General features: G+C 41.1%; 1 protein-coding gene across 3 annotated transcripts in view; it reads left to right on the top strand.

Moving 5' to 3' along the window:
• Positions 1 to 25,685, top strand: part of GRIA4 (glutamate receptor, ionotropic, AMPA 4) — a 253,920-nt gene that overhangs the window by 155,652 nt on the left and 72,583 nt on the right. For all 3 annotated transcript variants that reach the window (XM_009322270.1, XM_009322271.1, XM_009322272.1), the window contains exons 5-8: positions 13,978 to 14,031; positions 16,015 to 16,173; positions 17,982 to 18,149; positions 19,773 to 19,877. In XM_009322270.1, coding sequence (XP_009320545.1) covers positions 13,978 to 14,031; positions 16,015 to 16,173; positions 17,982 to 18,149; positions 19,773 to 19,877 — 486 coding nt within the window. The remainder of the gene's footprint in view (positions 1 to 13,977; positions 14,032 to 16,014; positions 16,174 to 17,981; positions 18,150 to 19,772; positions 19,878 to 25,685) is intronic.

Here is a 25,685-nt window from a genome sequence, read left to right as displayed (position 1 = left end):
GTTTTGGGCCCCTCACTACAAGAAGGACGTCGAGGTGCTGGAGCGTGTCCAAAGAAGGGCAACAAAGCTGGTGAAGGGTCTGGAGAACAAGTCTTATTAGGAGCAGCTGAGGGAACTGGGGTTGTTTAGCCTGGAGAAAAGGAGGCTCAAAGGGGATTTTATCGCTCTCTACAGCTACGTGAAAGTAGGTCGTAGTGAGGTGGGGGTCTGTCTCTTCCTCCAAGTAACAAGCAATAGGACAAGAGGAAATGGCCTCAAGTTGTGCCAGGGAGGTTTAGATTGGATATTAGGAAATATTTCTTCACCGAAAGTGTTGTCAAGCACTGGGACAGGCTGCCCAGGGAAGTGGTTGAGTCACCATCCCTGGAGGTATGTAAAAGATGTGTAGACGTGGTGCTTAGGGACATGGTTTAGTGGTGGACTTGGTAGTGTTAGTTTAACAGATGGACTCGATGATCTTAAAGGTCCTTTCCAACCTAAATGGTTCTGTGATTCTATGATTCAAAGCCCTGTTGAAGCACAACACTGGAGCAAGACATCAACTTCTGCAGGGTCACAGAATGGTTGGTTACTTTGATTTATCAGTAAGACAGACAGTGTCTTCAGCCTATCTGAGTCAGTAGTTCTCCACCTACCTTTGAGAATCTGCTGTAACTTAAGCATACCAAGGTAATTTTAGCTTGTTTTTAGACTTTATTTTCAGGATGGTGAAAGAACACCCTACCTCCTTAATATCTTACAACAGCCATAACCAGGAAAACCTTTTTGTTACCTCTGAGTGAAACTCCTCCTTTACCCTCCTCTGGCAGACCTTATCATCCTGCAATCCCAGGCTCTGAAAGACAGACCAGAAACGTTAAGACTTTTGCCATAAGTGTTTTCTTTACTTGCCCACTTTAAGTGGTGGACATGACTTGCCTTTGAGCAGGGCAAGCAGGGCCTGACCCATTTTAATTTACCAGTGTAGACCTGGTGTATGGCTGGGAGTGGTGTGGCTCTGAGCATGGACTTCTCCCTCACTGCGGCCTCTCAGGGCAGCCTTGGCACTGTTGGTGTTTTGGGCTTCTCCGCAGTCCTTGACACAAGGGGATGCAATGCTTGACATGACCACTGCTGCTCACCCCCAGAAATAGCCCTAAAACTGTGTTTCAGTGCTGCACAGGAGCAGCAAAAGCAGTAAAATGAAGATGGAAGGTATCCCTGCCCATGGCAGGACGATTGGAACTAGATGATCTTTAAGGTCCTTTCCAACTCAAACCATTCTGTGATTCTGTGAAGATCTATTTCATGTCAGCTTTCCCGAGAACTTCCAGAAAGTGTGTTTCATTTTGGAGAAAGCACATCTACTCTTAACAGTTGTGGAGGACTCTTTATGTTTAATAGAATGTTTTCTAGAACCTCATAAGTGATCTCACTAAATCTGATGAAGTGTGTCCCCAGTTTACTTACCTGGCTCTTTGTTTCATCTGTTCATACACAGCCATAATAAAAATATGCCACATGTTTTTAATTTAAAAAAATAAACTGTGATAGTCTTTATTTGTATTGCATTAATGACTAGAAACAGAGTCAAAGCCCCATTTTCCTACATGCATGAAATCAGAGATTCTTTTTACCATTACCTTTCCAGCTTACCGGGACAAGATAGAAAAAAGGAGCTAAAACAGAGACACCGAAAGATAAAATGATGTCTCCACAATTTTATATGACAGATATAGCTTATATAGCAGAATGCATTTCTAGTGATTCATATTCTTCTGTCAAGGACCGTTATGTCCTTGTTTATCAACAACCCTTTTTTCTGTGAACCACACCACTTTCAGCAGGTGGTCTTTTAAAAGCACAAAAATATTCTGTTTGAATCAAAGGATGAAAGTCGGTGAGAGAGACGGAAAATTCTCTGCTTGTGTGTCTCTTCTTTCCAAGTTGTGTTTCTAAAGTGCTTACCTGAATTTAATACAAAGAACTTTCTGCTTAAGATGCAATGAATACTTGAAACACATTGTGACGTTGTGATTTCCATTTCCTACCAACTAATCCACTAATACTGGCAGCAAGCAGTACAGCATCTGAACAGTCCAGGCCGAAGTAGTAATTTACTGCATATGCCACAGCAAGAATCGGGCCCATGTGTTTCTCTCACTTTTCACTAGGAATTTTTCTTCTTTTCTTATTCCTTCTTTTCATTTTATTTTTCTTCCTGCATTCTAAAATAGTGTATCTATTTGCATTTCTGGCTTATTCACCTAAAATCAGAAGTCAGCTCAGCCTAAAGATAAAGGGTGTAAATACCAAAACTAGAAAATCATTACTTTACTCTTATATATTTACTGAATTTCTATCTGAAATACAGGACTCATGTTTCAAAATAAATATGCCTACAAAAGAAATGTGTTTTTATTTATTACTGAGAAAGCCCAAACAAAGTTAATACCAGATACCTATTTAAGGTGAACTTATGAAACCCCAAGTCAGGCTTCCTAGTTTAACAAAATTATTATTTTTTATTTTTATTTTTCTTCTCATATTATTTTATTCTTATTAGTATGTATTCATTGCTTAATTTATATCAGTACAATCTGAAGCAATCCAGAAGCTACATATAGCAGAACAAAGCAGTGTTTAGAATTACTGGACTGATACCCCCTTGGGTTTTGTGGGCTTTGTTTTTCTCTTAGACCACCACTACCACCAGCACCATAAAAATCTTATTCCCAAAAATGTACTGAGCAAGCAAGAAATAGCACTTACTATGGATAATCAAGAAATATGTGCAAGTTGACTGACCAGGTAGTACCCATGTGCTGACTAGTAGCTGTCAGACAGGAGGTGTAGTGTCTGGGTGTGTCACCAAGTTCCCTTTGGTGGCAAAAACATACGGGTGTCTGTTCTTCACCCAGCAGCCAGAATAAATAAAGACTGTACAGACTTAATGTCTCAGATGTCTTAGATGTCCTAGATGTCTTAGACGATGTCTTAGAGGCATTGTCTTCCTTTCAATATAGCTGAAATTGCCGAATGTGTTAAAAAATATTTTACTGGAAAATTGATAGACAGACCAACAGACAGCTCGGACTGAAAATATATAGCAAAACACACACATTTAAGAAAATGTCATATCACTCTCTTCTAAGTTTTACTTGCATTTAGTTAGTTGGAATAATTTACATTCAGTAAATACATGTCAGATTTCTTTTGTTATTTCTTCGTTTGCTAACTTTCAAGCAAGAGCGAAGTGTAATAAAATGATGAAATTGTGGTCAGATTTGAAGAACAACACAGAAAATAATTTTGAAGATTTCAGTGAAAACATACGTTATTTGTTCAACCATTGTATTTGTTCTTTTTACTTTTTCAGATACTAATAACACTTATTACTAGAGAAGCAGATTGTCATTTGCTCAGCCATAGCTGATCTCACAGCTATTACTTACAGTTTGTTCAGTGCACAGAAATGTGTTCAGATATACAATGAAGTCAATGCACAAATAGATTTTACAATTCAGCTGAAAAGTGATAAGAATCATTTAAATCGTGATGGATAGTTTTGTTAATTGTAAATACTTTAGCCCTTTTCTTTTGGCCTTTCATTGTTCTTTATTTTTGCTGTTAATCTATATCAAAAGAACATTTAAAATTATATAAGGAAGCTTTCAAAAGCATGAAATGCTGAAGTTGGAAGTTAACAGTTATGGTCCTTCATTTCTTTTTCTGCCAGAATTCTCATTGTCAGTTCATGCTAAACACTGCAGAGCAAATAAGATACCAGAAAAAAGACTGGAGACTTAGAGCTCTGAGATTTGTTTTTAGGCAGATTTGGGACCTGGTTTTGAAATTCAGACTGTGAAGTACTGACATGAACAGCTCTATTCTGCAAACAGAATAACAGAATAATTGCGTTGGAAGTGATCTCTGAGGGTCAGCTGGATGCTCCCGCTGCTCAAGGGGGCAAGCTTAGATCAGGTTACTCATCCAGTCAAATTTTGAACACTTCCAAGGATGGAGATCCCACAACCCCTTTATGCTCTGTTTCAGTACGCGAGTACCTCATAGTAAAAAAAAAATTCCTCTTATCTAGCTGGAATTTCTTGTGTTGCAACCTGTGTCCTTTGCCTTTTGTCCTATTACCCTATACCTCCAGGAATAGTCAGATAGCCACCATCCCATCGGGTATTTATATGTATTACTAAGATCTGCCTGAGCCTTTTCTTCTCCAGACTGAACAGTCCCAGCTCTCTCAGCTTCTCCTCGTATGACAGATGCTTCAAGCCCTCAGTCACCTTTGTGGCCCTTCTCTGGACCCGCTCCAGTATGCCCATGTCTCTCTCGTACTGGGCAGCCCAGCACTGGACACAGCACTCCACATGTGCCTCACCAGTGCTGAGCAGAGGGGAAGGATCACCTCCCTCGACCTGCTGGCAGTGCAGCCCAAGAGGCTGCTGGCTTTCTTTGCCACGAGGGTGCATGACTGGCTCATGGTAAACTTGTCCACCAGAACCCGCAGGACCTTTCCTCCAAAGCTTGTTCCTATCCAATGTGTACCCAGCCTGTGTTGCTGTGTTTGTTGAGTCAGGCTGAAAGTCAGGCCCAAAAATAAGGCACAGATCTACACAGATGAGCTCATTTGTTTCTCATTACTCTGTTTGCACACCTATAGACAGCTCTTGAGATAAAAATACCTTATGAGTGGGTGAACTGTGTATCATCTTGTATTGATTCTTGCAAACCCATAATGTGTTTGCATCAGAAAATAGCTAGAAGGAATACCAGGCTGATCAGATCAACCTCTTTGCTACTTTAAGTGACCACATCTAAAAAAATCCTTCACTAAGCCAGGCAACATGCTTCTCCAGTATTTTGGTTCCTCATTCTCTGCTACTAAAGACTCTGCTACTTCTTCCTAATTTCGGGTAGTCCTCTTAGGCAGATTTTTACTAGGAATTGAGTTTAACTGTGTCTCCATAATGACCTTCATGCAAAGCTTGGCAAAGCAAACTGAAAAACACAAGCTAACTGTAATTGCATTTGCCTAGGACCTTTATGTTTACTTCTTTCTGAAAGAGCATATTGCTACTCCTAATTTCTGTTTTCTCAGGCTTTTTCATATGCAGTAACATTTGCAGTGTTTGTTTTTATATTTGTACACACAGATATGTACATAAACACATGCACATGGACGTACACAGAACTCTGTTCAGCAAAAAAATGTTTCTTCTTTCTGCAAGAATGGCAATGGGTTTCCTTGCTTTTTCCATCTGTAGCAGCTCCATCCTCTCCCACCCATCTCCATCCGACAAAGTTCAAACCTCAGCACAGTGTGTTAGATGTCTTCCAAGGTGTCCGCTGTGAGCAGCATTTTCTTCTGAATTTTTCATAGTGAATCCATTTTGCTCTCAGAGATCATCAGTCTGGCTCCTGGTCTACCAGACAGGCTGATTCTAGTCTTTTTTTCCTGCTCCCTGCCCTCCCCTGCCCATAAGAACTAAACGGGATGTTTCCCAGTAGACAGGCACCACTTTTCTCAGCTCTGTCAGTGCTCTGTATCAGCAAGATCAAGCCTTGCTGCTCATCCAGGGCTGTATTTGCCTTTAAACACAGAGGTGAAAACTGCTGTGCAGCATCTGGCACATATTTAATGCTTCAATGTACACAGCTGAATTGATTCATAATAATAAAAAGAATGTACATTGTGCTTTGTAATATTAAAAATTAAACATGGGTGTAAAGTTGTCACATAGCAAAGTATTAGTATCATTAATATTATCTTGTAAAAATTACAAGCCAATAAACTCTAATCAATGATAGCTAACAATACTTACGAACAACTATGATAGGGAAGTAGCTGCACAGTATCTTGGACACTGTTCATAGCTGTCTAACTAACTCAGTTTTTCAACGTGTTGTTTGACATCGCTGATCCTCAGCTTCCCCAGCCTTAAAGAGCCTTGAGAGATGTAGCTGTTAGCACTGAAAACCAAATCTCTCTGATGGCTAAAATGAAGCAGGCTGTCGCAGCAAGATTGATTATTATTATACCATCAAAATGAAAGAAAATAAATGTGTGAGTGCAGAAAAGTACCAAAGCTGACATATTCCACTCCTTCTTGGTCTGCTCTTAATATTTTGCCACCGGAGTGCTAAACCTGAAAAAGTAATGTTTCACTGCTGAATTTCTTTAAATTGATCAAGTTGTACATTTTGCTGTTTTTAAAACCTTTTTTTTTTTCATCTTAATTTCCAGTGTGTCTACTAACTGAAGCTAGCAACTGGCATTTTTGCAAATGGCATTTAGATCACTTGCATAATTAATTTAAGATAATAATAATAAATTACAACATAATACTTACAGGAAGGCAGAAATGAACCAGACACATGAATTAAACAAAGTCATTCCTCCACAATTTCTTCTGCTTTCCTGTTTTTCATGAACGCAGCAGCACATTGGCACAAAGGATCACTACCACAACACAGATAAATATTTGTCAAGAGATCACATTGCTTTTACATGTAGTTTAGTTGCATAATGAGGATTTCTTTATCCCATGAGTCAGAAATGGCATGGACTTCCCTTGTCGCTCACTGTCTCTAGTTTTCCTCTACATCTTTTTGATTTGCATGAACAAAATGCAGGTTTAGTTCTGCTCACACAGAACCGCAGGAGCAAATCATTAGCCAAATAAGTTGGTATGTGCACGGCACACAGTAATTTGGGCTGGTAGCAGCATTGTTGGACTTACACTACTTCAGGGACATAGTAGCAGCTCTCTGTGTATTTCTCCTTAGTCCCAGGGGGGTTGGGAGATTCATGAAGTGCCTTTTCCTCATCATTCTTTTCTCTCCATGCTTCTTTTCCGTAGAGGTCTATGGAGTTGCTTGTAAGCAACACTGATAGCTCTTCTCCTTGAGGGAGCCAGCTGTCAGCACTGCCACCAGCATCTTCCTCACCCAGCAGAGCCAGGAGGGGCTCTCTTCATAGGCTTATTTTCTGTGAAGCAGCTGGGATTTTGCACACAATAATAGTCCCACACTGCACAGTAATAAAAACACATTTTGTCACTGCACCACACTACTGATGAGGTTTGGACCTGAGAAATAGGTTATTTCAGTTACTGAAAGAACAAGTAGGCGGTAGAAGACAAAGGATGAATACAAATGGTTCGGGGGATTTGTAAAGTGACCTTCTTCTTACACCCTTCTCTTTCCTTTTTCCTTAGCTCTGAGTGAGCCATTCACAGGAGTAGGCTTTGAATGCAAACAACTTAGCAGCAGAAGAAAGCAACCAGCCATGCTCAGGGCACTGGTTTAATGGCCTTTGAGCCACGTCTCCAGGTTTTCTTCCCCAGCAGCTGCCCACGCTGCGCAGGGCTCTGCCCTGCCAGCTGGTTGTGGGCACAGGGGCTGTGTGGGAAGCATCCTTCCCCTCTACTTGGCCGTGCACGGGGCAGGTGTGTGCACTGCTGTGCCAGCTCAGCACCTGCCTTCACAGCAGAGAAAGAAATGCCGATTTGTAAGGAGCCACTTCTACTTTGTTTGTTGCCTTCTTTAACATCCTCTGTGGTGGCTGTATGCTGTTAACAGTGCACCCTTTCCCCAACAACAGTGCCCTTTCGCAAGCACTAGCTGTTAAAATTAAGCTTGTTTTTCAATTGCTTTTTTACAGCTTTGTAAAAGATTTATCCTTGCTTCAGACATTGTATAAAATCCCATTTCAGTTGTGGTTTATATCATCACCATTTCTGCCACAATATTTCAGGTCGGGTCTCAATCTTCCGTCTTTAACAAGTCTCCACACTTTTTATATTGTGTTAGACAGACTTCATTTTATTGCAGGTGTTCTTTTTCTTAAGGCAGCAGATTGTGACACAATACCAAAGAGGAAAACCTTTGTTAAAGTCCCATTGGTAATGCACAGCTATCACCCTTTGAAGAGATTTAACTGAAAATAAGTCCTTTTCACTCTAGCTGTACTGACCTCCATCTTCTGGAGATCATAACGAGGGACATTTCATGCTACAGAAGTTAAACATTCTTTTAAAATGAGTTATATGCAATATCCATTTCATAGTACTAGAGAACAGAGGATGACTTGGGGCCTGATTCTCTGTTCAGATGCTGATGTAAGTCTGGAAATGGTTTTATCAAAGTCAGTGAACTTGCCACTCCTGGGGAAAAAAAAAGAAAATAATCAAAGCAGACACTGGTAGCTCTTCTTTTCGATAGTGGAATAGCTTCTCAAATTTCCTAAGCTAGGCTATTGTTCAGCTAAATGGAAAGAACAGTATTGTATGATAAAATCAGAAAGTTCAGAGTTGTGTCTAGAGCCTAAGTTGGGTTCAGATCTCACTGGCCCTGTTTTTACCACACTTTAAAGTCAGTGCTATAATTCTATTTACTTTTGATTACCACTGGAATCACTGAAATCAGAATAACGTGTTTTCTTAATTGCAGTATGGTAGATCAGCAACTAAAAATTCTCACAATGTACTGTCCTTTTTAGTGTCTTATACATAAATGCATTTGGTAGTGTGAATAGAGCCCAAGGCTGATTTTTTTTTCAAAGTTCACCTTTCAGCTGACACTCACATCCACAATGATATTTTGGAAAGAAAAAAAGTTGCATTAGATTCTGAAACAACCTTGATAGCCTAATGGCCTTAATATTTCACTTTCTTTGATTCTATCCTGTTGCATTCACTGAAATGAAGTATTCACTAAAGTGTGACTACTGGATAATACATGGAATGGCTCTTGTTGTCTTTCCTGTTAATGGATATTTGGGAAATGGTTGTATTTTCTTATTCATTCTTCTTCAGAACTGTGTTGATTATTTAATAATTTCTTCAGTTTTACAAATAAAAGTATAAAAGAGCTCCAATTCTAGGTACTAGCCACCTTGGTCATTGAATTAAAACATGCAAATCAATATACAAAAGCCAGTGCAGCATCCTGCTTTCCCCTGCTCTCACCCCTCCCCAAAGAAGTCACAAATCAGTTCACCCTTCCCAACACTTTCTTCCCAAAATCTACCTCAGCAAGCTGAGGTCACCTTAAACTCTCACTGCGACAAAAGCCAGGTGCAATATCTGTGTGTGATGTTTAAGGAGAAGTCAAGAATGGGACTACAGAGCAAAAATAAATGTTTAGAAGGTGTTAAGTGAAGAAGTACTACGTGAGGGGGAGGAATGGATCTGATCCCACTCGCTCAGGTTGCTGGCACTAGGACAGTTTTGAATCAAAGCATCTCGAAGCAGTAAAAAGAACAGTTACACATACAGAGGGTCCTCCCTGAGCTACCGTGACCCTGACCTACCATATCAGCATTTTCATGGTGTATCACTGCTTGTGTGACTGGAAAAGCCCATTTTTGATGGGTAGCCCTGTCTCAAGTTTTGCAACTGGCTGGGGTGATAGCCAAGCTAGACCTCCTGCTCCCTGGGCAGAGCCACCATGGGTGCCTGTGGCAGCGTCACCCTCTCTTCAGGGCCTTCCTTTTGAAATGAAGACAGTTCTCACTGCTCAAGCTCTTGCTATACATGGATCTGCCACCTACCCCATGGGTGCTCAGGGCTTGTCTAAGAGAGTGGGGCCCACAGGCACAGAAAGCATCTTACTTCAGGAGCGTGCTCTTTTGAAGTGAATCTCCTGATTGCAGCCATTTACTGTGCTGCATTTCACATCAAGGGCAGACTCAAAATACATGCATTCGTTTTCTTTTGGATGATGCCAAACAAGAAGATGTGCCCCGAAGCACCCCGGAAGTGCACCAGCTCCCGGTGTGAGTTCAGTCTAGTGACCAGGTTAGAGATAGTCCAGAGTAAAACCCTGAAATGTGCATGCTATGGATGCCAGCTCCTTAGCACCAACGCTTTTGCTGTACAGATCCTATCCTACTGCTGCTTGCTAATGTAGATGTTAGGCAATGCAACTCTGCCCTCTCTCTGGACTGTGACTGAGCTTGGCCCTTCAGTCTGAGTTTAGGGGTGCATGAGGAAGTACCTGTGTTTTTAAGGTGCCCCCAGACTTAATGAACTTCTATAGCAAAGGCTTTCTAGAACAGTCTCTCCTCAGTCAAAATCTCAGTCTTGTTTTTCCCTTTCCGAATAGATTTGCTGGATCTTTTACCCTCCCTCTCCACTCTGCCATAGAAGAAAAATATTCTTCCCTCACTCACCAGCACTCATCTGTTTAGTTTGTGGTTCAGGTCAATATCTACTGTTACGTGTGTGGAATGGTTGAGGTCTCATCTCTGTTAAAGCTCTAGTCCCCGCTAACCAGTTAAAGAATAGAGAAGAAAAGTGTGAGAGTGTGCATTCCAGACTGAGTAGCTGTCAGAAACTCCTTCTCTTGTTATGAAAGACTTGCCTCAATTTAACTCAGTGCAGAAGTACAGTATAGAGAAAGGTGGTTGTCCTGGTTTCGGCAGGGATAGAGTTAATTTCCTTCCTAGTAGCTGGTACAGTGCTGTGTTTTGGATTTAGGATGGGAACAAAATTGATAAGGCACCGATGTTTTAGTTGTTGCTAGGTAGTGCTTACACTGGCCAAGGACTTTCTAGTTTTTCATGCTCTACCGACTGATGCACAGGGAGCTGGGAGGGGGCACAGCCAAACTGGCCAAAGAAACATTCCATACCATGTGACGTCATGCTCAGTACATAAACTGGGGGAAGCTGGCCGGGGGGGCCGCTGCTCGGGGACTGGCTGGGCATCGGTCGGCGGGTGGTGAGCAATTGTACTGTGCATCACTTGCTTTGTGTATTATTACTATTATCATATTATTATCATTATCATTTTATTTCAATTATTAAACTGTTTTTATCTCAACCCACAAGTTTTCTCACGTGCTTTTCCAATTCTCTCCCCCATCCCATCGGGAGGGGGGGGAGTGAGCGAGCGGCTGCGTGGTGCTTAGTTGCCAACCGAGGCTAAACCACGATAGTGGTTCTTCAGGTGGCGAGAATTCATGTCCTATTTTATAGATCATAATCTGCAGCTTTGAGTATTTGAGAGAGAAAGTTGACTGTGTGTATATTTTGGATATTTGAAAGTATGAGATGCTCACAGAAAGCTGTTTCACTAAACAGGCGCTTTTTTCCTAAATCATAAGCAATTCTTGGTTTGCAAACTGTGTGTGATCAATAACCATAAACATTTTCAAATTCAAAATCAGAATTGTATCCAATCTTGGTTGGAAATACAGGCCATATAGCATCACTTCTCTTCTCTGTCTGTATGATCAACATTGTCAGGGTAAAATTTGTCTCAGTTAACATTAGGGATATAAAATGTAGGTGTCTGCATCAGAGCTAATCATCATCAACTCTTTTTCTAGTCAGTGCAGAAAAATATGCACTTTCAGGGCACAAGCTGTCTAATTAATTTTAGACATGTGCTTTAGGATAAGATGAATCATTTCCTCAAAGTGCCTGCTCTTTCCACTGATGATAAAGGAAGTTAAGACAACTAGGTGATACATAAATGTGTACCTTTATCACTCACCCTAAGAGACAAGTTTTGAGAGAATACACTGTAAAATTAAAATGTTTTTTTCAAAAATATTCTGTATTGTTCACATTAAATCCAGGAATTCTGCAGTCATTTCTACATGCATTTGCTAAGAGCAAGCACAGAAGCAAATCTGGTTAATCATTTGCAGTATTTATTCATTTTGACTGTGACAACTACGGACATGTATCTAACGTACTTCAACGGTTGCAGGTTGATTATGCGCTTGTTTTATTTGACTTGATATGTTGCAATGATCACCACAATGTGTGTTACGAAACCAAACCAGGGAACAGATCACTAAGGGTGTTAATTGCCAAAGCTACGTCAACTTCCACGAGCTCAAAGGGAGCTGCAGTGATTTGCCCAAGCTGAGGATCTGGTTATCATGTCACGTACATCTTAAATCATGTCAGTCTGCTTACATTCAAACTGTGATACTGTAGTTATTTTAAAATGTGAGGTTTTAATCTGTATGAGTTTCCCTATAATGGGGAGGCAAACATATTTTCATTACCATGTATTGCTGAAGGAGTACAGATGTAGAAGCATTATTGGTGTCAGGGATCACATCCCTATTGAAGCCATTGAACCAGCAGGGGTTTGAACCCTTTGTATTCAGTGCAAAAAAATAGCTTGACAGCACCCACCTCATGTGTGGAGTTGGTGATAGGGAAAAGTGTGATCTCTCCCTCCACTGCCCCCCAGTAAAATGGTAACAATGGTATTTAATACTGCTTTTAATGGGAGTTTGATTGAGTCCAAAATAAGAAATTCATTTATATGAAGGGTGCAATCTGGTCATGGCTTGGGGGGGTGGTATCTTTCGGGGCTTTTTTTAGCTCATGTTTTGCTTTTTAAATAAGAACATTTTAGCTACAGACTATAAATACAAAATAGAGGTTGGGAAACAAGAACAAAAGGATAACAGACAAATTGCTTATTCACTTTATTACTTTAAAATAATGAAATTAAAACAGTTCTGACAAGATGCTTATGCCACATCCCTTCAATTTTCCCTTCCACTCTGCTGTAGAAGCAAATTGACTTACTGGAACAACAGAGCTGGGAATCAAGCATTTCCAAGTTTTAATCCTTATTTAGATCCTGGACCCTTGGGTGTCTTTGGCCAAATTATTTAGTCCTTCAGCAACTTGTCTCTCATCTCCAAAATGTGTTAATAATTATTTTTTGCTCTGTTATCAACATTATTCTCATCCTAAAACCAAAACACAGCACTATACCAGCTACTGGGAAGAAAATTAACTCTATCCCAGCCGAAACAGGACAACTGGGAAAAGGAGCTGCAAGGCTTAGTGAATGTTTGTTCTGTCTTTTGAACATGAGGTGTGATCCATGAAGGCAGGAAGTTGCCAACTCTTCAAGACAGGGCCTAGACCTGAGATTTCAAAGCAGGAAAGGAGACAGATCTGTAAGTTTCCCATTACTTATTGAGTAACCTGCACCGCATGGAAAACTTTTGCCTGTATCTTACTTATTCATTTGGAAGGAAGCTAAAAGGATTTGTGGAGATGAGTACATCTGGAGAAAAAAACTCACATATTTGGGCTGCAAGCAGACTTTTTCTAAATGAGTGGTAAACTATAAAAAATAAGAGTTAAAAGGACTTCTTACTGGTATTAAATGCAAGCTGCATGTTGCAGGTATTACTATTAGTTTCTTTAGTAAAAACAGCTTTAATCTGTAATGAAACTATTAACATTTTCTACTGACAATATATTCTCTCCTCATTTTTGATTTTCAGCACGTCAAATAAGAAGCATTCCATCATAGGAATGGCAATAATATTGATACAAGGCGTGGGTTGACATAGTTTTTGTCTAAACCCTGTTGTTGACCTTGCCATATCAGGACCGTAGCAGCTGCACATCATGGTTGTTCCCATTTTGCATCACTTGATGTTTTATTTTGGTTAAACACTCAAGGGCAGCCTCGCTGTCCACTCTTGCTCTTACCTCGCTCCTGCCCGTTCCCAAAGTCTTTAGCATATTACTAAGAGCTGAATAACACTCGTGGTACTTGACCACCTCAAGGGCAAACAGCTTTGATCCCAAGAAATGAAAACCCAGTGTGATTCATAAATTCCGCACTTATTTAAAATGAAAAGGTACATCAGCAGGTAGGCTTTCTAGGTAATGTGTGATCTCCTCCTTCTGAATTTGTATCCCATAGATAATTGCTCTATTTGGTAAAATAGTGTACTACAGTAACATTTTCAATCGTGCGGAAGACACTCAGATTACCAGTTCATTACGTTACTCACTTTCATTTTAACTTCTTCCCATGATTAAGCACCTGGAAAGTTATAGCTACCTTACTGGAGAAAGGCTCTCAACATTATATTGCTGATGTTACATATTTCAGAATTTATATCTATCTGGCTATGAGAACATCTTTCTAGAGAAAACAATATGACATTGTTTTTTTCTTCTTTCTTATTTCTCTTCCACAGATTGTGAGCGTGGGAAAGCATGTTAAAGGATACCATTATATTGTTGCCAACCTGGTAAGATATTTTTCTAGAATTATACCCCTGCTCGGTAAGTGAAACACTTTTGCTTTGAAGTTACAGCACTTCACACAACATTTGCCATTTGTCACTAATACGTGGTTGCGCATAATACATTCTTTATGGCGCGTAACAGAACTTGGTTTTGTTGTTACAGCCATCTAGACAAGAAGGGCACAATGTTACCCTCTTAAATTTTATCAAAATCAATGTAGCATAAAGGACTGCTAAGAGTATCTTGTGGCTGAATTAGAATTTACAGAACTACACTATGATTTTTGACTCATCTTTTTAATATTACTAACATAAAAATTCTTGAGGTAACTTTCCTACATTTTCCGGGGAACATTCATTTTGCTGGAAGATCAGCTATTTCCAGTCAAATTACTAGTTCAGTATTGTCACTCTAAGTCTAAACTGCACATTCACACAGCTAATGTTCAGAAGAGGGCAAATGAGTGTATGCAATATCTTATTATTAAAATAACCCATTCTTTAAGCTGAAATACCTGCCTGGCCAAGCACAGTGAATGTAGGAGAGAGTCTAATGTATGCTTTAAATTGTTTTCTTTTTACTCTCCCTCAAGGAATTTTAGTTGACATGAAATATTTCATTGTGCTTTGCTGTACTTGTACCTTAACTTAAGATCACTTCAGATTATTTTTAAGACCTCGGACATTTTAAATGAGACATGTCTATTCTCTTAGGTCTTACAAATTAGATTTTCAGCATTACAAATTTATAGTTCTCCAAGTAACTTTTCCCATGCAAAATAGTTGCTGTAAACAAGGAACCAGATGTTGCAGTGAACTGCTAGTGGGATATACTGTGGAGACAGGCACATCTACTCATCTCCTTCAGCAGGGGGACACATTGCTATCTACTGACTTCAGAAATGTGGGTAATAGGAATTCCTGATGCATCACCTTTTATATTTACTGTCAGTATCCTTTAGGGCATGAATCAAATCTCTGCCCTTAACGGTTTTTTTCACTGTGTTATTGGGTCAGTACCGCACAATTTTTTTTTCCTAAATCTTTCTTTTTTAAGTTGTGTGATAATACACTTCTGTTTGTACTGATAAATGCCGATCAGAGGAATTTAAGAAAATAAAAATAAGATACCTCTGAGCTAGCATTAAACATAGCAGCTAGGAAAGGAGCAGAAAGATTCATGCTTGCTTCTTAGCTTGCTTTAGCAGTTTGCATTATGCAGTTTCTTGAAGTTCAGTTATGTCTCTAAAGGCAAATTTTACTAAAGAATTTTTCTTTATACGTGCTGAACAGATTAGCCTGAGAAACTAATAAGTCAGGAAGTACTTTATTTTTTCTTTTAATGTTGGGGGTCACTCTAGGCTTTAAATATATAGCAGACCCCGAGAGCTACCACCATCATATTTCACAAAAGTGTGATTCTCATGTTACATTTTCCTTGCACAAACAGTGAGATCCTCATCCGCTGTCTCTGCCTTCTAATGTCTATTATATTATCTCGTTATCTCAGACACCTTCAGTCTAAACAATGAATCCTGGAATAAATGTATTTACACAATAGCGTTATTCATTTTGCAAACATGCAAAGAAACAGGGAAATATCGGTTAAAGCACTAGTACAGTGCTCATTCAAATCTGCCAACTTTGATGGAAATTGGATTAAGGCTTTAATATTCTGCAGGCACTTTTCAGCTGATTCGCCAAAGGCATTTCTTCAAAAACTGTCTGCCATTCCCACCAATGTGTTGCTTAGCTGTCAAGACCACCCTAGCAATAATATGGGAAATTTATTTCTTGATTTTGTTTCATTCTTTATTACACAAATGGAAATTACGAACAAAGGTTCAACATTATTCTCTGGTTTTAAGTCTTGGCTTCTAATGGAAACCTGCTGCTGTATATTCTTTATGCTGCCTTGCTGACCTAGAACAGATTGGACCCATAGTGGTGTACAAGGACAAACAAAATCTTAAATTGATTTTCTAGGGATTCAAAGATATTTCTCTGGAGAGATTTATGCATGGAGGAGCCAATGTGACTGGATTTCAGCTAGTAGATTTCAGTACCCCGATGGTAACTAAGCTGATGCAGCGCTGGAAGAAGCTGGACCAGAGAGAATACCCAGGATCTGAGACCCCACCAAAGGTACTGGCTGATTTGAAGCACTACCAAAGATATCACTCAAGTGTTCTAATTTCTGATTAACATTGTTGAATACATGAATGAAGACCTTAATATTTAGGCAGAGGAGAAGGCAGTTTATCTTACTATTACTGGCAACTAATTATGCCTATCCTTATTATTGTATGATAGAAACACAAACTGCAACACATTTCACTGATGTACTTTAATGTCCTTTGTCACTTACTCTCCAACTTCACCCTTTTACTGACAGGAATTAAAGGTCAAATGCTTAACTGACAACTTGATTTTAACCAATTTTACATGAATTAGTCTAATTATCTAGATTCACTTAGAGTGTAGAGCTTTCTTGACAGCTGAATTCTTCTGTATATGAGATATAACCACAATTGTAAATTTACTACCCTTAAATTTTCATTTGGAGTTTCCTCTAGAAATTCTGTCCACCTCAAAACCTGGTGTAGTAATCACTTTCAGGCACAATCTTACAGTGAAATTACATCCCAGTGTTCCTCTATCCTAATCCCTCACAGATGGATAACAAAATATTTCTCTCACCTATAATTTTCTTAGCAGGCAAATCACAGCATAGCTATAAATATGACTTCATCAAAATAGTTCTGTTATTATATGTACTAATGCATATCAGACCTAGTTGAGACTGGGCTCCTTTGTGCTGGGCACTGTGCAAAGATAAGCAGTCAGCTATCCCTTGGCTGGGAGAGTGGTAGGTTGACAAAGTCTAGAGAAAGTATCAACATGGATAATACAAAGCATAGCTACATAATTCGGTGAATATTCAAGAAATTTATCTTCTGGAGGAAAAAAAAAAACAAGTATGCTGTGGGCTATGGCATGCAAACATCCCCAAGTACAGGTGACAGGAACAATTTAGCCTATAGGACTCCTTGCCACATGAAGAGGATTGTGCTGCCTCCTTCTGAGAAGTCAGCATGATTAATCCGAATTGCACATAATTCACCTATGGATAACCAAAATTTGAGATTATAAAGATAAACCATGTCCCAAAGAGCTTCTAATATGCAAGACAAAGGAAAGGAAGGAAATTAGACTTGAACACGTGAATTTAAATTTTGGAAGTTACAGGGCATATCAACAGCAGCCCTGGGCATGTGAACAACTTCTCCTGGTGCAGTATGTCCATCAGAGGACCATACTGAGAAAATGCCCCTTTGTTTATGTGGCTCCAGGCTAACATCTGTTGAAGACTTGCTCTACACATTTCATTTGGCATCTTCTCAACCAAAAGCAGTTACTGTAGTTAGTGTAGAAACACAAACCGTTCAGTGCCCTATGTCATTCAGAGAGCCAACATAGGTTTTCCAATAGGAAGAACATACCCTTGATCATTCTTAAAAATTCCAATAGCCTGGATGTCTGCTCATTAGCCGTGCATTTTTTCAGTTACATCTTCTCAGTGAGTTACTGTTTCTTTCTTTTCTTTTGAGTAAGTAGGGTGGGTGGGGTTATTCTCTAACATATAAGACAACTGGAAAAAAAATTTAACACTTGAATATCTCCAGTTTAATTTGTTTCTTTGTAATAATTCTTCAGAGGCAGATTTCTCTACCCTTAAGAAATGCAGTTTTAAAGCTGGAGCTACTGAAATGTACTCTTCTCAGTCCTGCATTTGTTCCTTAGACAAAATTGCTCTTGATTTGGAGGAGAGTTTTTTCCTAAATGAAGGTGTAGAAACTACTGCATAATGAATCAAATTAGAAATATCTGAGACAGCTGATTTTTGTAAAGACATGCCAACTCTAAAGTGGTGTGTTTGTCCATCTATTTAGTATACATCTGCATTAACATATGATGGAGTACTTGTGATGGCTGAAACTTTCCGTAATCTTAGAAGGCAGAAAATTGATATTTCAAGGAGAGGAAATGCTGGTGATTGTCTTGCTAACCCTGCAGCCCCATGGGGTCAAGGAATTGATATGGAGAGGACATTAAAACAGGTAAGGGTAGGCTTTATTCTAGTGATCTTTGTGAATGTTGGATACTAGTTGTACACTATATGATTTGGAAGATATACACAACGGTAATAATGGGAGAGGAGAAATTTATTTTTCAGTTGCCATTTGGAAACAGCTGGGACTGTTCTGGTTGTTCTGGTTTATAACTTGGAATGAAGGCAGAGAGGAACTGCTACTATTTGAAACTACTCTTAGTTCTATTAAGATAGTTGGGACTTCCTCCACTGAACTGGTGAGCTCATCTGTTGCTTTTGCATATAACCTGGGTGTACAGGTATTGCCATTTAAAGAAAAAAGGTATAGCTACATAATATAACCTTTCAAATATGTTTCTGTCATCTTGAATAAAAGTAGATTTCTCCCAGGGAAATTACATAGGTAGTATTTTTTTCTTTAAAAAGAAATAACCCAAAGCTATTGTTCTTTGATGTCAGGATTTTGAATTCCTGATGAATATGGATGCCTAGAAAGTTCCAGATCTCTGTCAAGATGATTTAGCCGTTCCTTTGAATGGGACAGTAAGAAAATAAAAATCCTGCAGTAGAATTTAAATCATTGCAAATGAGCAGGCTCCACTCAGGAGAAACTGCTGAGAAGAAGTGGCTGCTGACAGACCTGGCAGCTCTGTGCCTGGAAGACAAGGTTTCAGTCCTGGAGAAAAATTGGCAGAGATAGAAAAGGACAGAGGGAAGGAGTAAATGGTTTAAATCCACATCCTGACTCTTAGGGATAGAAATAAATAATTTTGTATGCACAGATGCACAGATCTGTAACAATTGTGAGAACCGTGAAGTCAGGCTTCTGTGTTAGGGCGGACAGCACATGCCTTTGAATCTGGCCAAAGAGGTTTGCATGGCTGGATCCTGATACAATCAAAGCCAGCAGCAACATGGCCATGGCTTCTTTGGGATGAGGACCACAGTCCAGTTATCCTTTGGTGAGGCAGTGAAGTGCTGAAAGAAAAAAAAAGAGTTCTGGTTTCAGCTGAGACACAGGTGGTGGAAAACTGCCACAGCCAATCTTACGGCTTTACATCTGTCCTTCTCTGTTCTGAGGCTTTGAATACACTCTTTTCAGGCCCTGTGCATGTCACCCATCTTCTGTGATAGTAAATTGCTTTGCTGGGGCCAAGGTTGTTGTCAAGTTTACCTTGATGAGCAATATATACTCAATTTATACATTTAATCCACCAGGGTGTGAGCTAAAAAGATATATGAACTCAGGCCAAACATCCTTTAGGTTTATTTCATGTGATCCAAAATATTCTGCAGCAGTGATGCGAATGGTAAAAAATGTACTTCTCTTTAGGACCTGCAGCTGGAAAGTGTCGAGCTGCACAGCATGAAAGAAGAGAAGGTCCATTGTGTGTCTTTGATAGCACTTAGATACTGGCATATCTAAGCCTATTTTGAGCATGGTTTGACAGGAAAAAGGAATAACAAAGGAAAAGTTGCCAACTTTTTTGCCTTATATTGTCTGTCTATTCTAGAGTAGTGTTGTTATGGTAATCTAAGGACATAGCCAGGGTGACTTTCACTGCTCTGTGACATTTGGTATAAAGAATATAAGGCTGGATCTTCACGATGCTTTTTCTTCCGTTTGTAGGTTCGAATACAAGGATTGACAGGAAACGTTCAGTTTGACCACTATGGTCGCAGAGTCAACTACACCATGGATGTCTTTGAGCTGAAGAACACGGGCCCTCGGAAGGTACATGCTGACAATGTTTACTATCCTGATATCGTATAAATGAGTTATGTATGATGAAATAATTATGCAAACTTATATTAAACTGGACTCTGTCTGGTTTAAAAAAAGATAATATCTTGAATACATGGATAATATTTCTGGGGGAAGCAGATTTAAGCTGCATTTTCTACTAGATGCTATTATTCAGTGCAACAAATTGAGGAACACAAAAACAAGTGTGCATCTTGGAGAGGTGGGATGTCAGTCAGTCGAGCATACTAATGAAAACCAGCTGGATGGCATGTTGCTAGGCTGCTGGGTGATGGAAAATGGTCAGAACTCTGAATAGTAGATATTTCTTGCATCTTATCCAAAGATTTCTATCTTGCAAATTACTGGCATTTTTAGGCAGGGTCATTTCTACATTCTGTGTAATCATGAATCATTGGGCTTAGCGACCATGAAATGGTAGAATTCTCAATTCTTGGTGAAGTAAGGAGGGGAGGCAGCAAAATTGCTACCATGGACTTCCGGAGGGCGGACTTTGGCCTGTTCAGGATGCTGGTTGAGAGAGTCCCTTGGGAGACCATCCTGAAGGCAGGAAAGTGTTTTTCTTCTTTAGTATCTTTACAATGGGTGCAAAAGGGATAACAAAATAGTTTCAAGAGATAACAAATGGGTAACTTCAGGGACAGTTTTAGTGATATGCTTGTAGGATTTGAGTAAGCATAACAGGTGGTGAAAGACATGGATGAAAAAATACTTAAGTATGAATAACCTAGTATTTCCTTAACCAGTTTTCTGTTTCTCATCAATAAGATCAGTCTTACTTTACAAACTGGGGGTGTTGGTCGACAGCCGGCTGAACATGAGCCGACAGTGTGCCCAGGCGGCCAAGAAGGCCAACGGCATCCTGGCCTGTATCAGAAATAGTGTGGCCAGCAGGAGCAGGGAAGTGATAGTGCCCCTGTACTCAGCACTGGTGCGGCCGCCCCTCGAATACTGTGTTCAGTTTTGGGCCCCTCACTACAAGAAGGATGTTGAGATGTTGGAACGTGTCCAGAGAAGGGCAACGAGGCTGGTGAGGGGTCTGGAGAACAAGTCTTATGAGGAGCGGCTGAGGGGGCTGGGGTTGTTTAGCCTGGAGAAAAGGAGGCTGAGGGGAGACCTCATCACTCTCTACAACTACCTGAAAGGAGGTTGTAGCGAGGTGGGTGTTGGTCTCTTCTCCCAAGTAACTGGCGAAAGGACGAGAGGAAATGGCCTCAAGTTGCACCAGGGGTGGTTTAGATTGGATGTAAGGAAAAATTTCTTTACTGAAAGAGTGGTTAAACCTTGGACCAGGCTGCCCAGGGAAGTGGTTGAGTCACCATCCCTGGAGGTAATTAAAAGACGTGTAGATGTGGTGCTTAGGGACATGGTTTAGTGGGCATGGTGTTGTTGGGTTGACAGTTGGACTCGATGATCTTGGAGGTCTCTTCCAACCTTAATGATTCTATGATTCTATGATTCTATAGGCTGTAACTAACAAGGGCTTTTAAGGGGGAAAGGAAAGGAGAGAGGAGGAAGAGAGAATGCCCTGAATACTTATATTTTCTGAAACTAATTGCAGTATCTAATCCTTTGTGCTTGATTGGTTGCTTGAAAGCAACTTAAGCAAATGCACATTAATATATGTCTAAGCAGATCCTCCATGTCTGAATGCATATAGCTTATCACTCAGCCCAATCACTTTGGAAAGATAAGCCTGGGTACTTTGTCAACCCTTTCTTTTCTGTGCTGAAATTTGTCCATTTTTCATAGTATAAAACAAATAAAGAGCAGAAAATGCACTCAGGCTCAAGGATTTTAGTTCCTTTGGAGGCCCTGTGGCCTGTTTGGTTTGCGAGGTCATCAGAACAAGAAAAAGGGAGAAGCTGATGGTGAATAGGAGAATCATGGCTGCTTGAGTAGGGCCAAGGCAATCAGAATTGAATTAAATAGTCCTCTGCTGTCAGCCAGAGGTGACAAGCCCAGTAAATAGTACTCCAGGTGAACTGTGTGTCCCCCAAGACAGTTACATGCCACAGTGATGAGGAGGCCGAGTCTTAAACTACAGTCCCAGGGCAGAATTACACATTGGGGTGAACAAATTGCCAGTATATTGCAGTATAGAGCTATAGACCAAAGCAAAGCATGTGCCTGTGTATGAGGAGTATTAGTGCAGTTGCCTTTTGAAAGTATGACAGATGGCTGAAGAATAAATTGGGAAGGGTGAATCTATCTTCCTTCTCTCTTGGGAAGGCCAGTGTGTCCTGCCAGGCAATGTGTCTGACCTTGTTGCCACTACGGCTCCCTTCCTGGCTGCACGCTGCACTGTTGGCAGCCAGGAGGATGTACGGGTGGCTGGGGTGCATCGAAGGCAAGTGGTGAAATATGACCTTTCCATCCCCAACTCCCAATTGTACGGGAGGGAAGACAAGGTGGAAAAGATGTGGTTAATTAGGTCACAACTTCAGTAACTCATTAGGGAATTTGCTTGGCAGCAAACTGTCAAAAGTGGCCTGTTGTTCCTGTTTCAACATTTGTCACCTGTTTTGGGAGAGGTGTCTGGCTGGCACCACTGCAAGGATGTCCCCACCCTCTCTTCTTGCCTGCAATTTGAGGGGGAGGGTGGCTGCAAAAAGAGGAGCTATGTCTGTGCTGTGCTGGAGTCCCAAGGTGCTTTTCTTACCTTTTCAGGCATGCCTGTCTGTCACTTTTAAGCCATTACCTGTCTTTGATATAACAAGCCGTAACAGCTTTGACAGATCTGGCTACTCACGAGGATTTATTTCTCATGTATTACATAGTATTTTATGTGTGATCATTGGACCAATACTGTGCTCCAGCCTGACAAATCCTATATAATACGTGAGAAATGGCTATGCTTAATTGAACTAAGAGGCCTTCACTTTTTACGTCGTCTTCTCATGTCCTACATAACATGACTTAAGAGTCACCCAGCAATATCTTTTCAGGACTAGCCTTTCCAGTCAGAATAACACACGCCTCTAATCTTCAGAAAAGTGATTTTTGTTGCCCACAGCTTTAAGGATGTGAACAGAGCATTACAAAACAGCACAGCTAGTCAGAGGCAGACTTCCATATAGTTTAATAAAATGGGAAACAATAGCCATTGCTCATATTAGTTTCATTTATGCAGCATTTCTTACTTGGTTCTTGTCTGCAGAACAGTAACAAAACCTGCCGGTGAGGGGAAAGGGTGTGAGGAGAAAGATCATGGAGATGTGGTGGGATGGTTCCTGTGACTGGAGTGTTGCAGCAGAGGAATATAGGCTCTTTAGGAAGGACAGTCAGGGAAGACGAGAGGGAGAGTTGCCCTTTATGTGTGAGAGCAGCTGGAGTGCACAGAGCTCTGCCTGGGGATGGATGAGGAGCCAGCTGAGAGTTTGTGGGTTAGGATTAAAGAGAGGACAGGTCAAGGTGACATTATAGTGGGTGTCTGCTCTAGGCCACCTGACCAGGAAGAACAAGTGGATGAGGCCCTCTACAGTCAGATAGGAGTAGCCTCATATTCACAGACCCTGGTCATCATGGGGGACTTCAAGCACCCCAATATCTGCTGGAAGAACAACGCAGTAGGACATAAGCAATCCAGGAGGTTCCTGGAGTCCATTGACAACAACTTACTCCTCCAAGGGATAGAGGAGCCAATGAGGAAAGGTGCTCTGCTAGACCTCATACTCACCAACAAGGAGGGGCTTGTTGGGGATGTGAAGGTTGAAGGCAGCCTTGGCTGCAGTGAGCATGAAATGGCGGTGCTCAGGAGCCTAAGTGCAGGGAGAAGAGTCAAAAGCAAGCTCACACCCTGGGCTTGAGGAGAGCAGACTTCGGCCTCCTCAAAAATCTGCTTGGAAGATCTGCTTGGAGTAAGGCCCTGGAGGGAAAAGAGACCTGAGAGAGCTGGGTAATATTCAAGGATCACCTCCTCCAAGTTCAGGAGAGTTCCATCCCAACGAATATGAAGTCAGGCAAAAACACTGGGAGGCCTGCATGGATGAACAAAGAGCTCCTAGCCAAACTCAAACACAAAAAGGAAGCAAGAGGGTGAAAACAAGGATGGGTAACCTGGGTTGAATACAGAAACATTGTCCGAGCAGCCAGGGATGAAGTTAGGAAAGCTAAAGCCCAAAAGGAATTGAATCTGACCAGGGACATCAAAGACAACAAAGAAGGGCTTCTATACGTACACAAATAGGTGACAAACAGACTACTAGGGAAAATGTGGCCCCTTTGCTCGATGAAACAGGGGACCTGAGTACACAGGACATGGAAAAGGCTGAGGTACTGAATGCCTTCTTTGCCTCAGTCTTTAATAGCAAGACCACCCTTCAGGAATCCCAGGTCCCAAAGACCAGAGGGGAAGGAGCAAGGAAGATGTACCCTTGGTGGAAGAGGATCAGGTCAGGGAGTACTTAAGCAAACTGGACATACATAAGTCCATGGGCCCTTATAGGATGCACCCACAAGTGCTGAGGGAGCTGGCAGATGTCACTGTGAGGATATTCTCAATAATCTTTGGTTGATCATGGTGACTGGGAGAAGTGTCCAAAGACTGGAGGAAAGTAAATGTCACTCCTCTCTTCAAGAAGGGCAAGAAGGAGTACCCAGGGAACTATACCTCGATCTCTGGGAAGGTGATGGAGCTATTCTTGGAAACCATTTCTAGGCACATTAAGGACAAGAAAATCATCATGAGTAGTCAGCATGGCTGACTTCACCAAGGGGAAGTCATGCTTGATCAACTTGGTAAACTTCTACAATGAAATGACTGGCCTGGTAGATGAGGGGAGAGCAGTGGATATTGTCTACCTGGATTTCACTGAGGCCTTTGACACTGTCCCGTGAGATCCTCCTAGAGAAGCTATTGGTGTATGGGCTGGATAAGCAGACAATGAGGTGGATTGAAACCTGGCTGAAGGGCCAGGCCCAGGGGGTGGTGATCAGTGGTCTGAAGTCTAATTGGAGGCCAGTAACTAGCGGTGTTAAACTGGGTCCAGTCCCATTTAACATCTTCATTAATGATCTAGATCTGGGGCAGAGTGTGCCACCAGCAAGTTGGCTGATGACACCAAACTGGGAGGAGTGGCTGTTATGCCAAGGTGTCATGCTGCCATCCAGAGGGACCTCAACAGGGTGGAGAAATGGGCTGACAGGAACCTCATGAAGTTCAACAAGAAGTGCAAAGTCCTACACCTGGGAAGGAACAATGCCAGGAACCAATACATGATGAGGGCCACCCAGCTGGAAAACAGCTTGGCAGAAAAGGCATTGGAGGTCCTGGTGGACACCCAAGTAGAACATGAACCAGTAATGTGCCCTTGCAGCAAAGAAGGCCAATGGTATCCTGGACTGCATTAGACAAAGTATTCGCAGCAAGTCGAGGGAGGTGGTCCTTCTTTACTCAGCACTGGTGAGGCCACACCTGGAGTGCTCTGTCCAGTTCTGGGCTCCTCAGTACAAGAGAGAGAGGGACATACTGGAGAGAGTCCAGCAAAGGGCCAGAAATAATCATTAAGGGACTGGAGTGCCTCTTAGAATCATAGAATCATAGAATCATTAAGGTTAGAAAAGACCTCTAAGATCATCGAGTCCAACCGTCAACCCAACACCACCATGCCCACTAAACCATGTCCCTAAGCACCACATCTACACGTCTTTTAACTACCTCCAGGGATGGTGACTCAACCACTTCCCTGGGCAGCCTAGTCCAATGTTTAACCACTCTTTCAGGAAAGACGTTTTTCCTCATGTCCAATCTAAACCTCCCCTGGTGCAACTTGAGGC

This window comes from Pygoscelis adeliae, unplaced genomic scaffold, assembly GCF_000699105.1.
Source record: "Pygoscelis adeliae isolate BGI_AS28 unplaced genomic scaffold, ASM69910v1 Scaffold383, whole genome shotgun sequence".
Classification (NCBI taxonomy): Eukaryota; Metazoa; Chordata; class Aves; order Sphenisciformes; family Spheniscidae; genus Pygoscelis; species Pygoscelis adeliae.
This window is presented reverse-complemented; position numbering and strand designations above follow the sequence as displayed.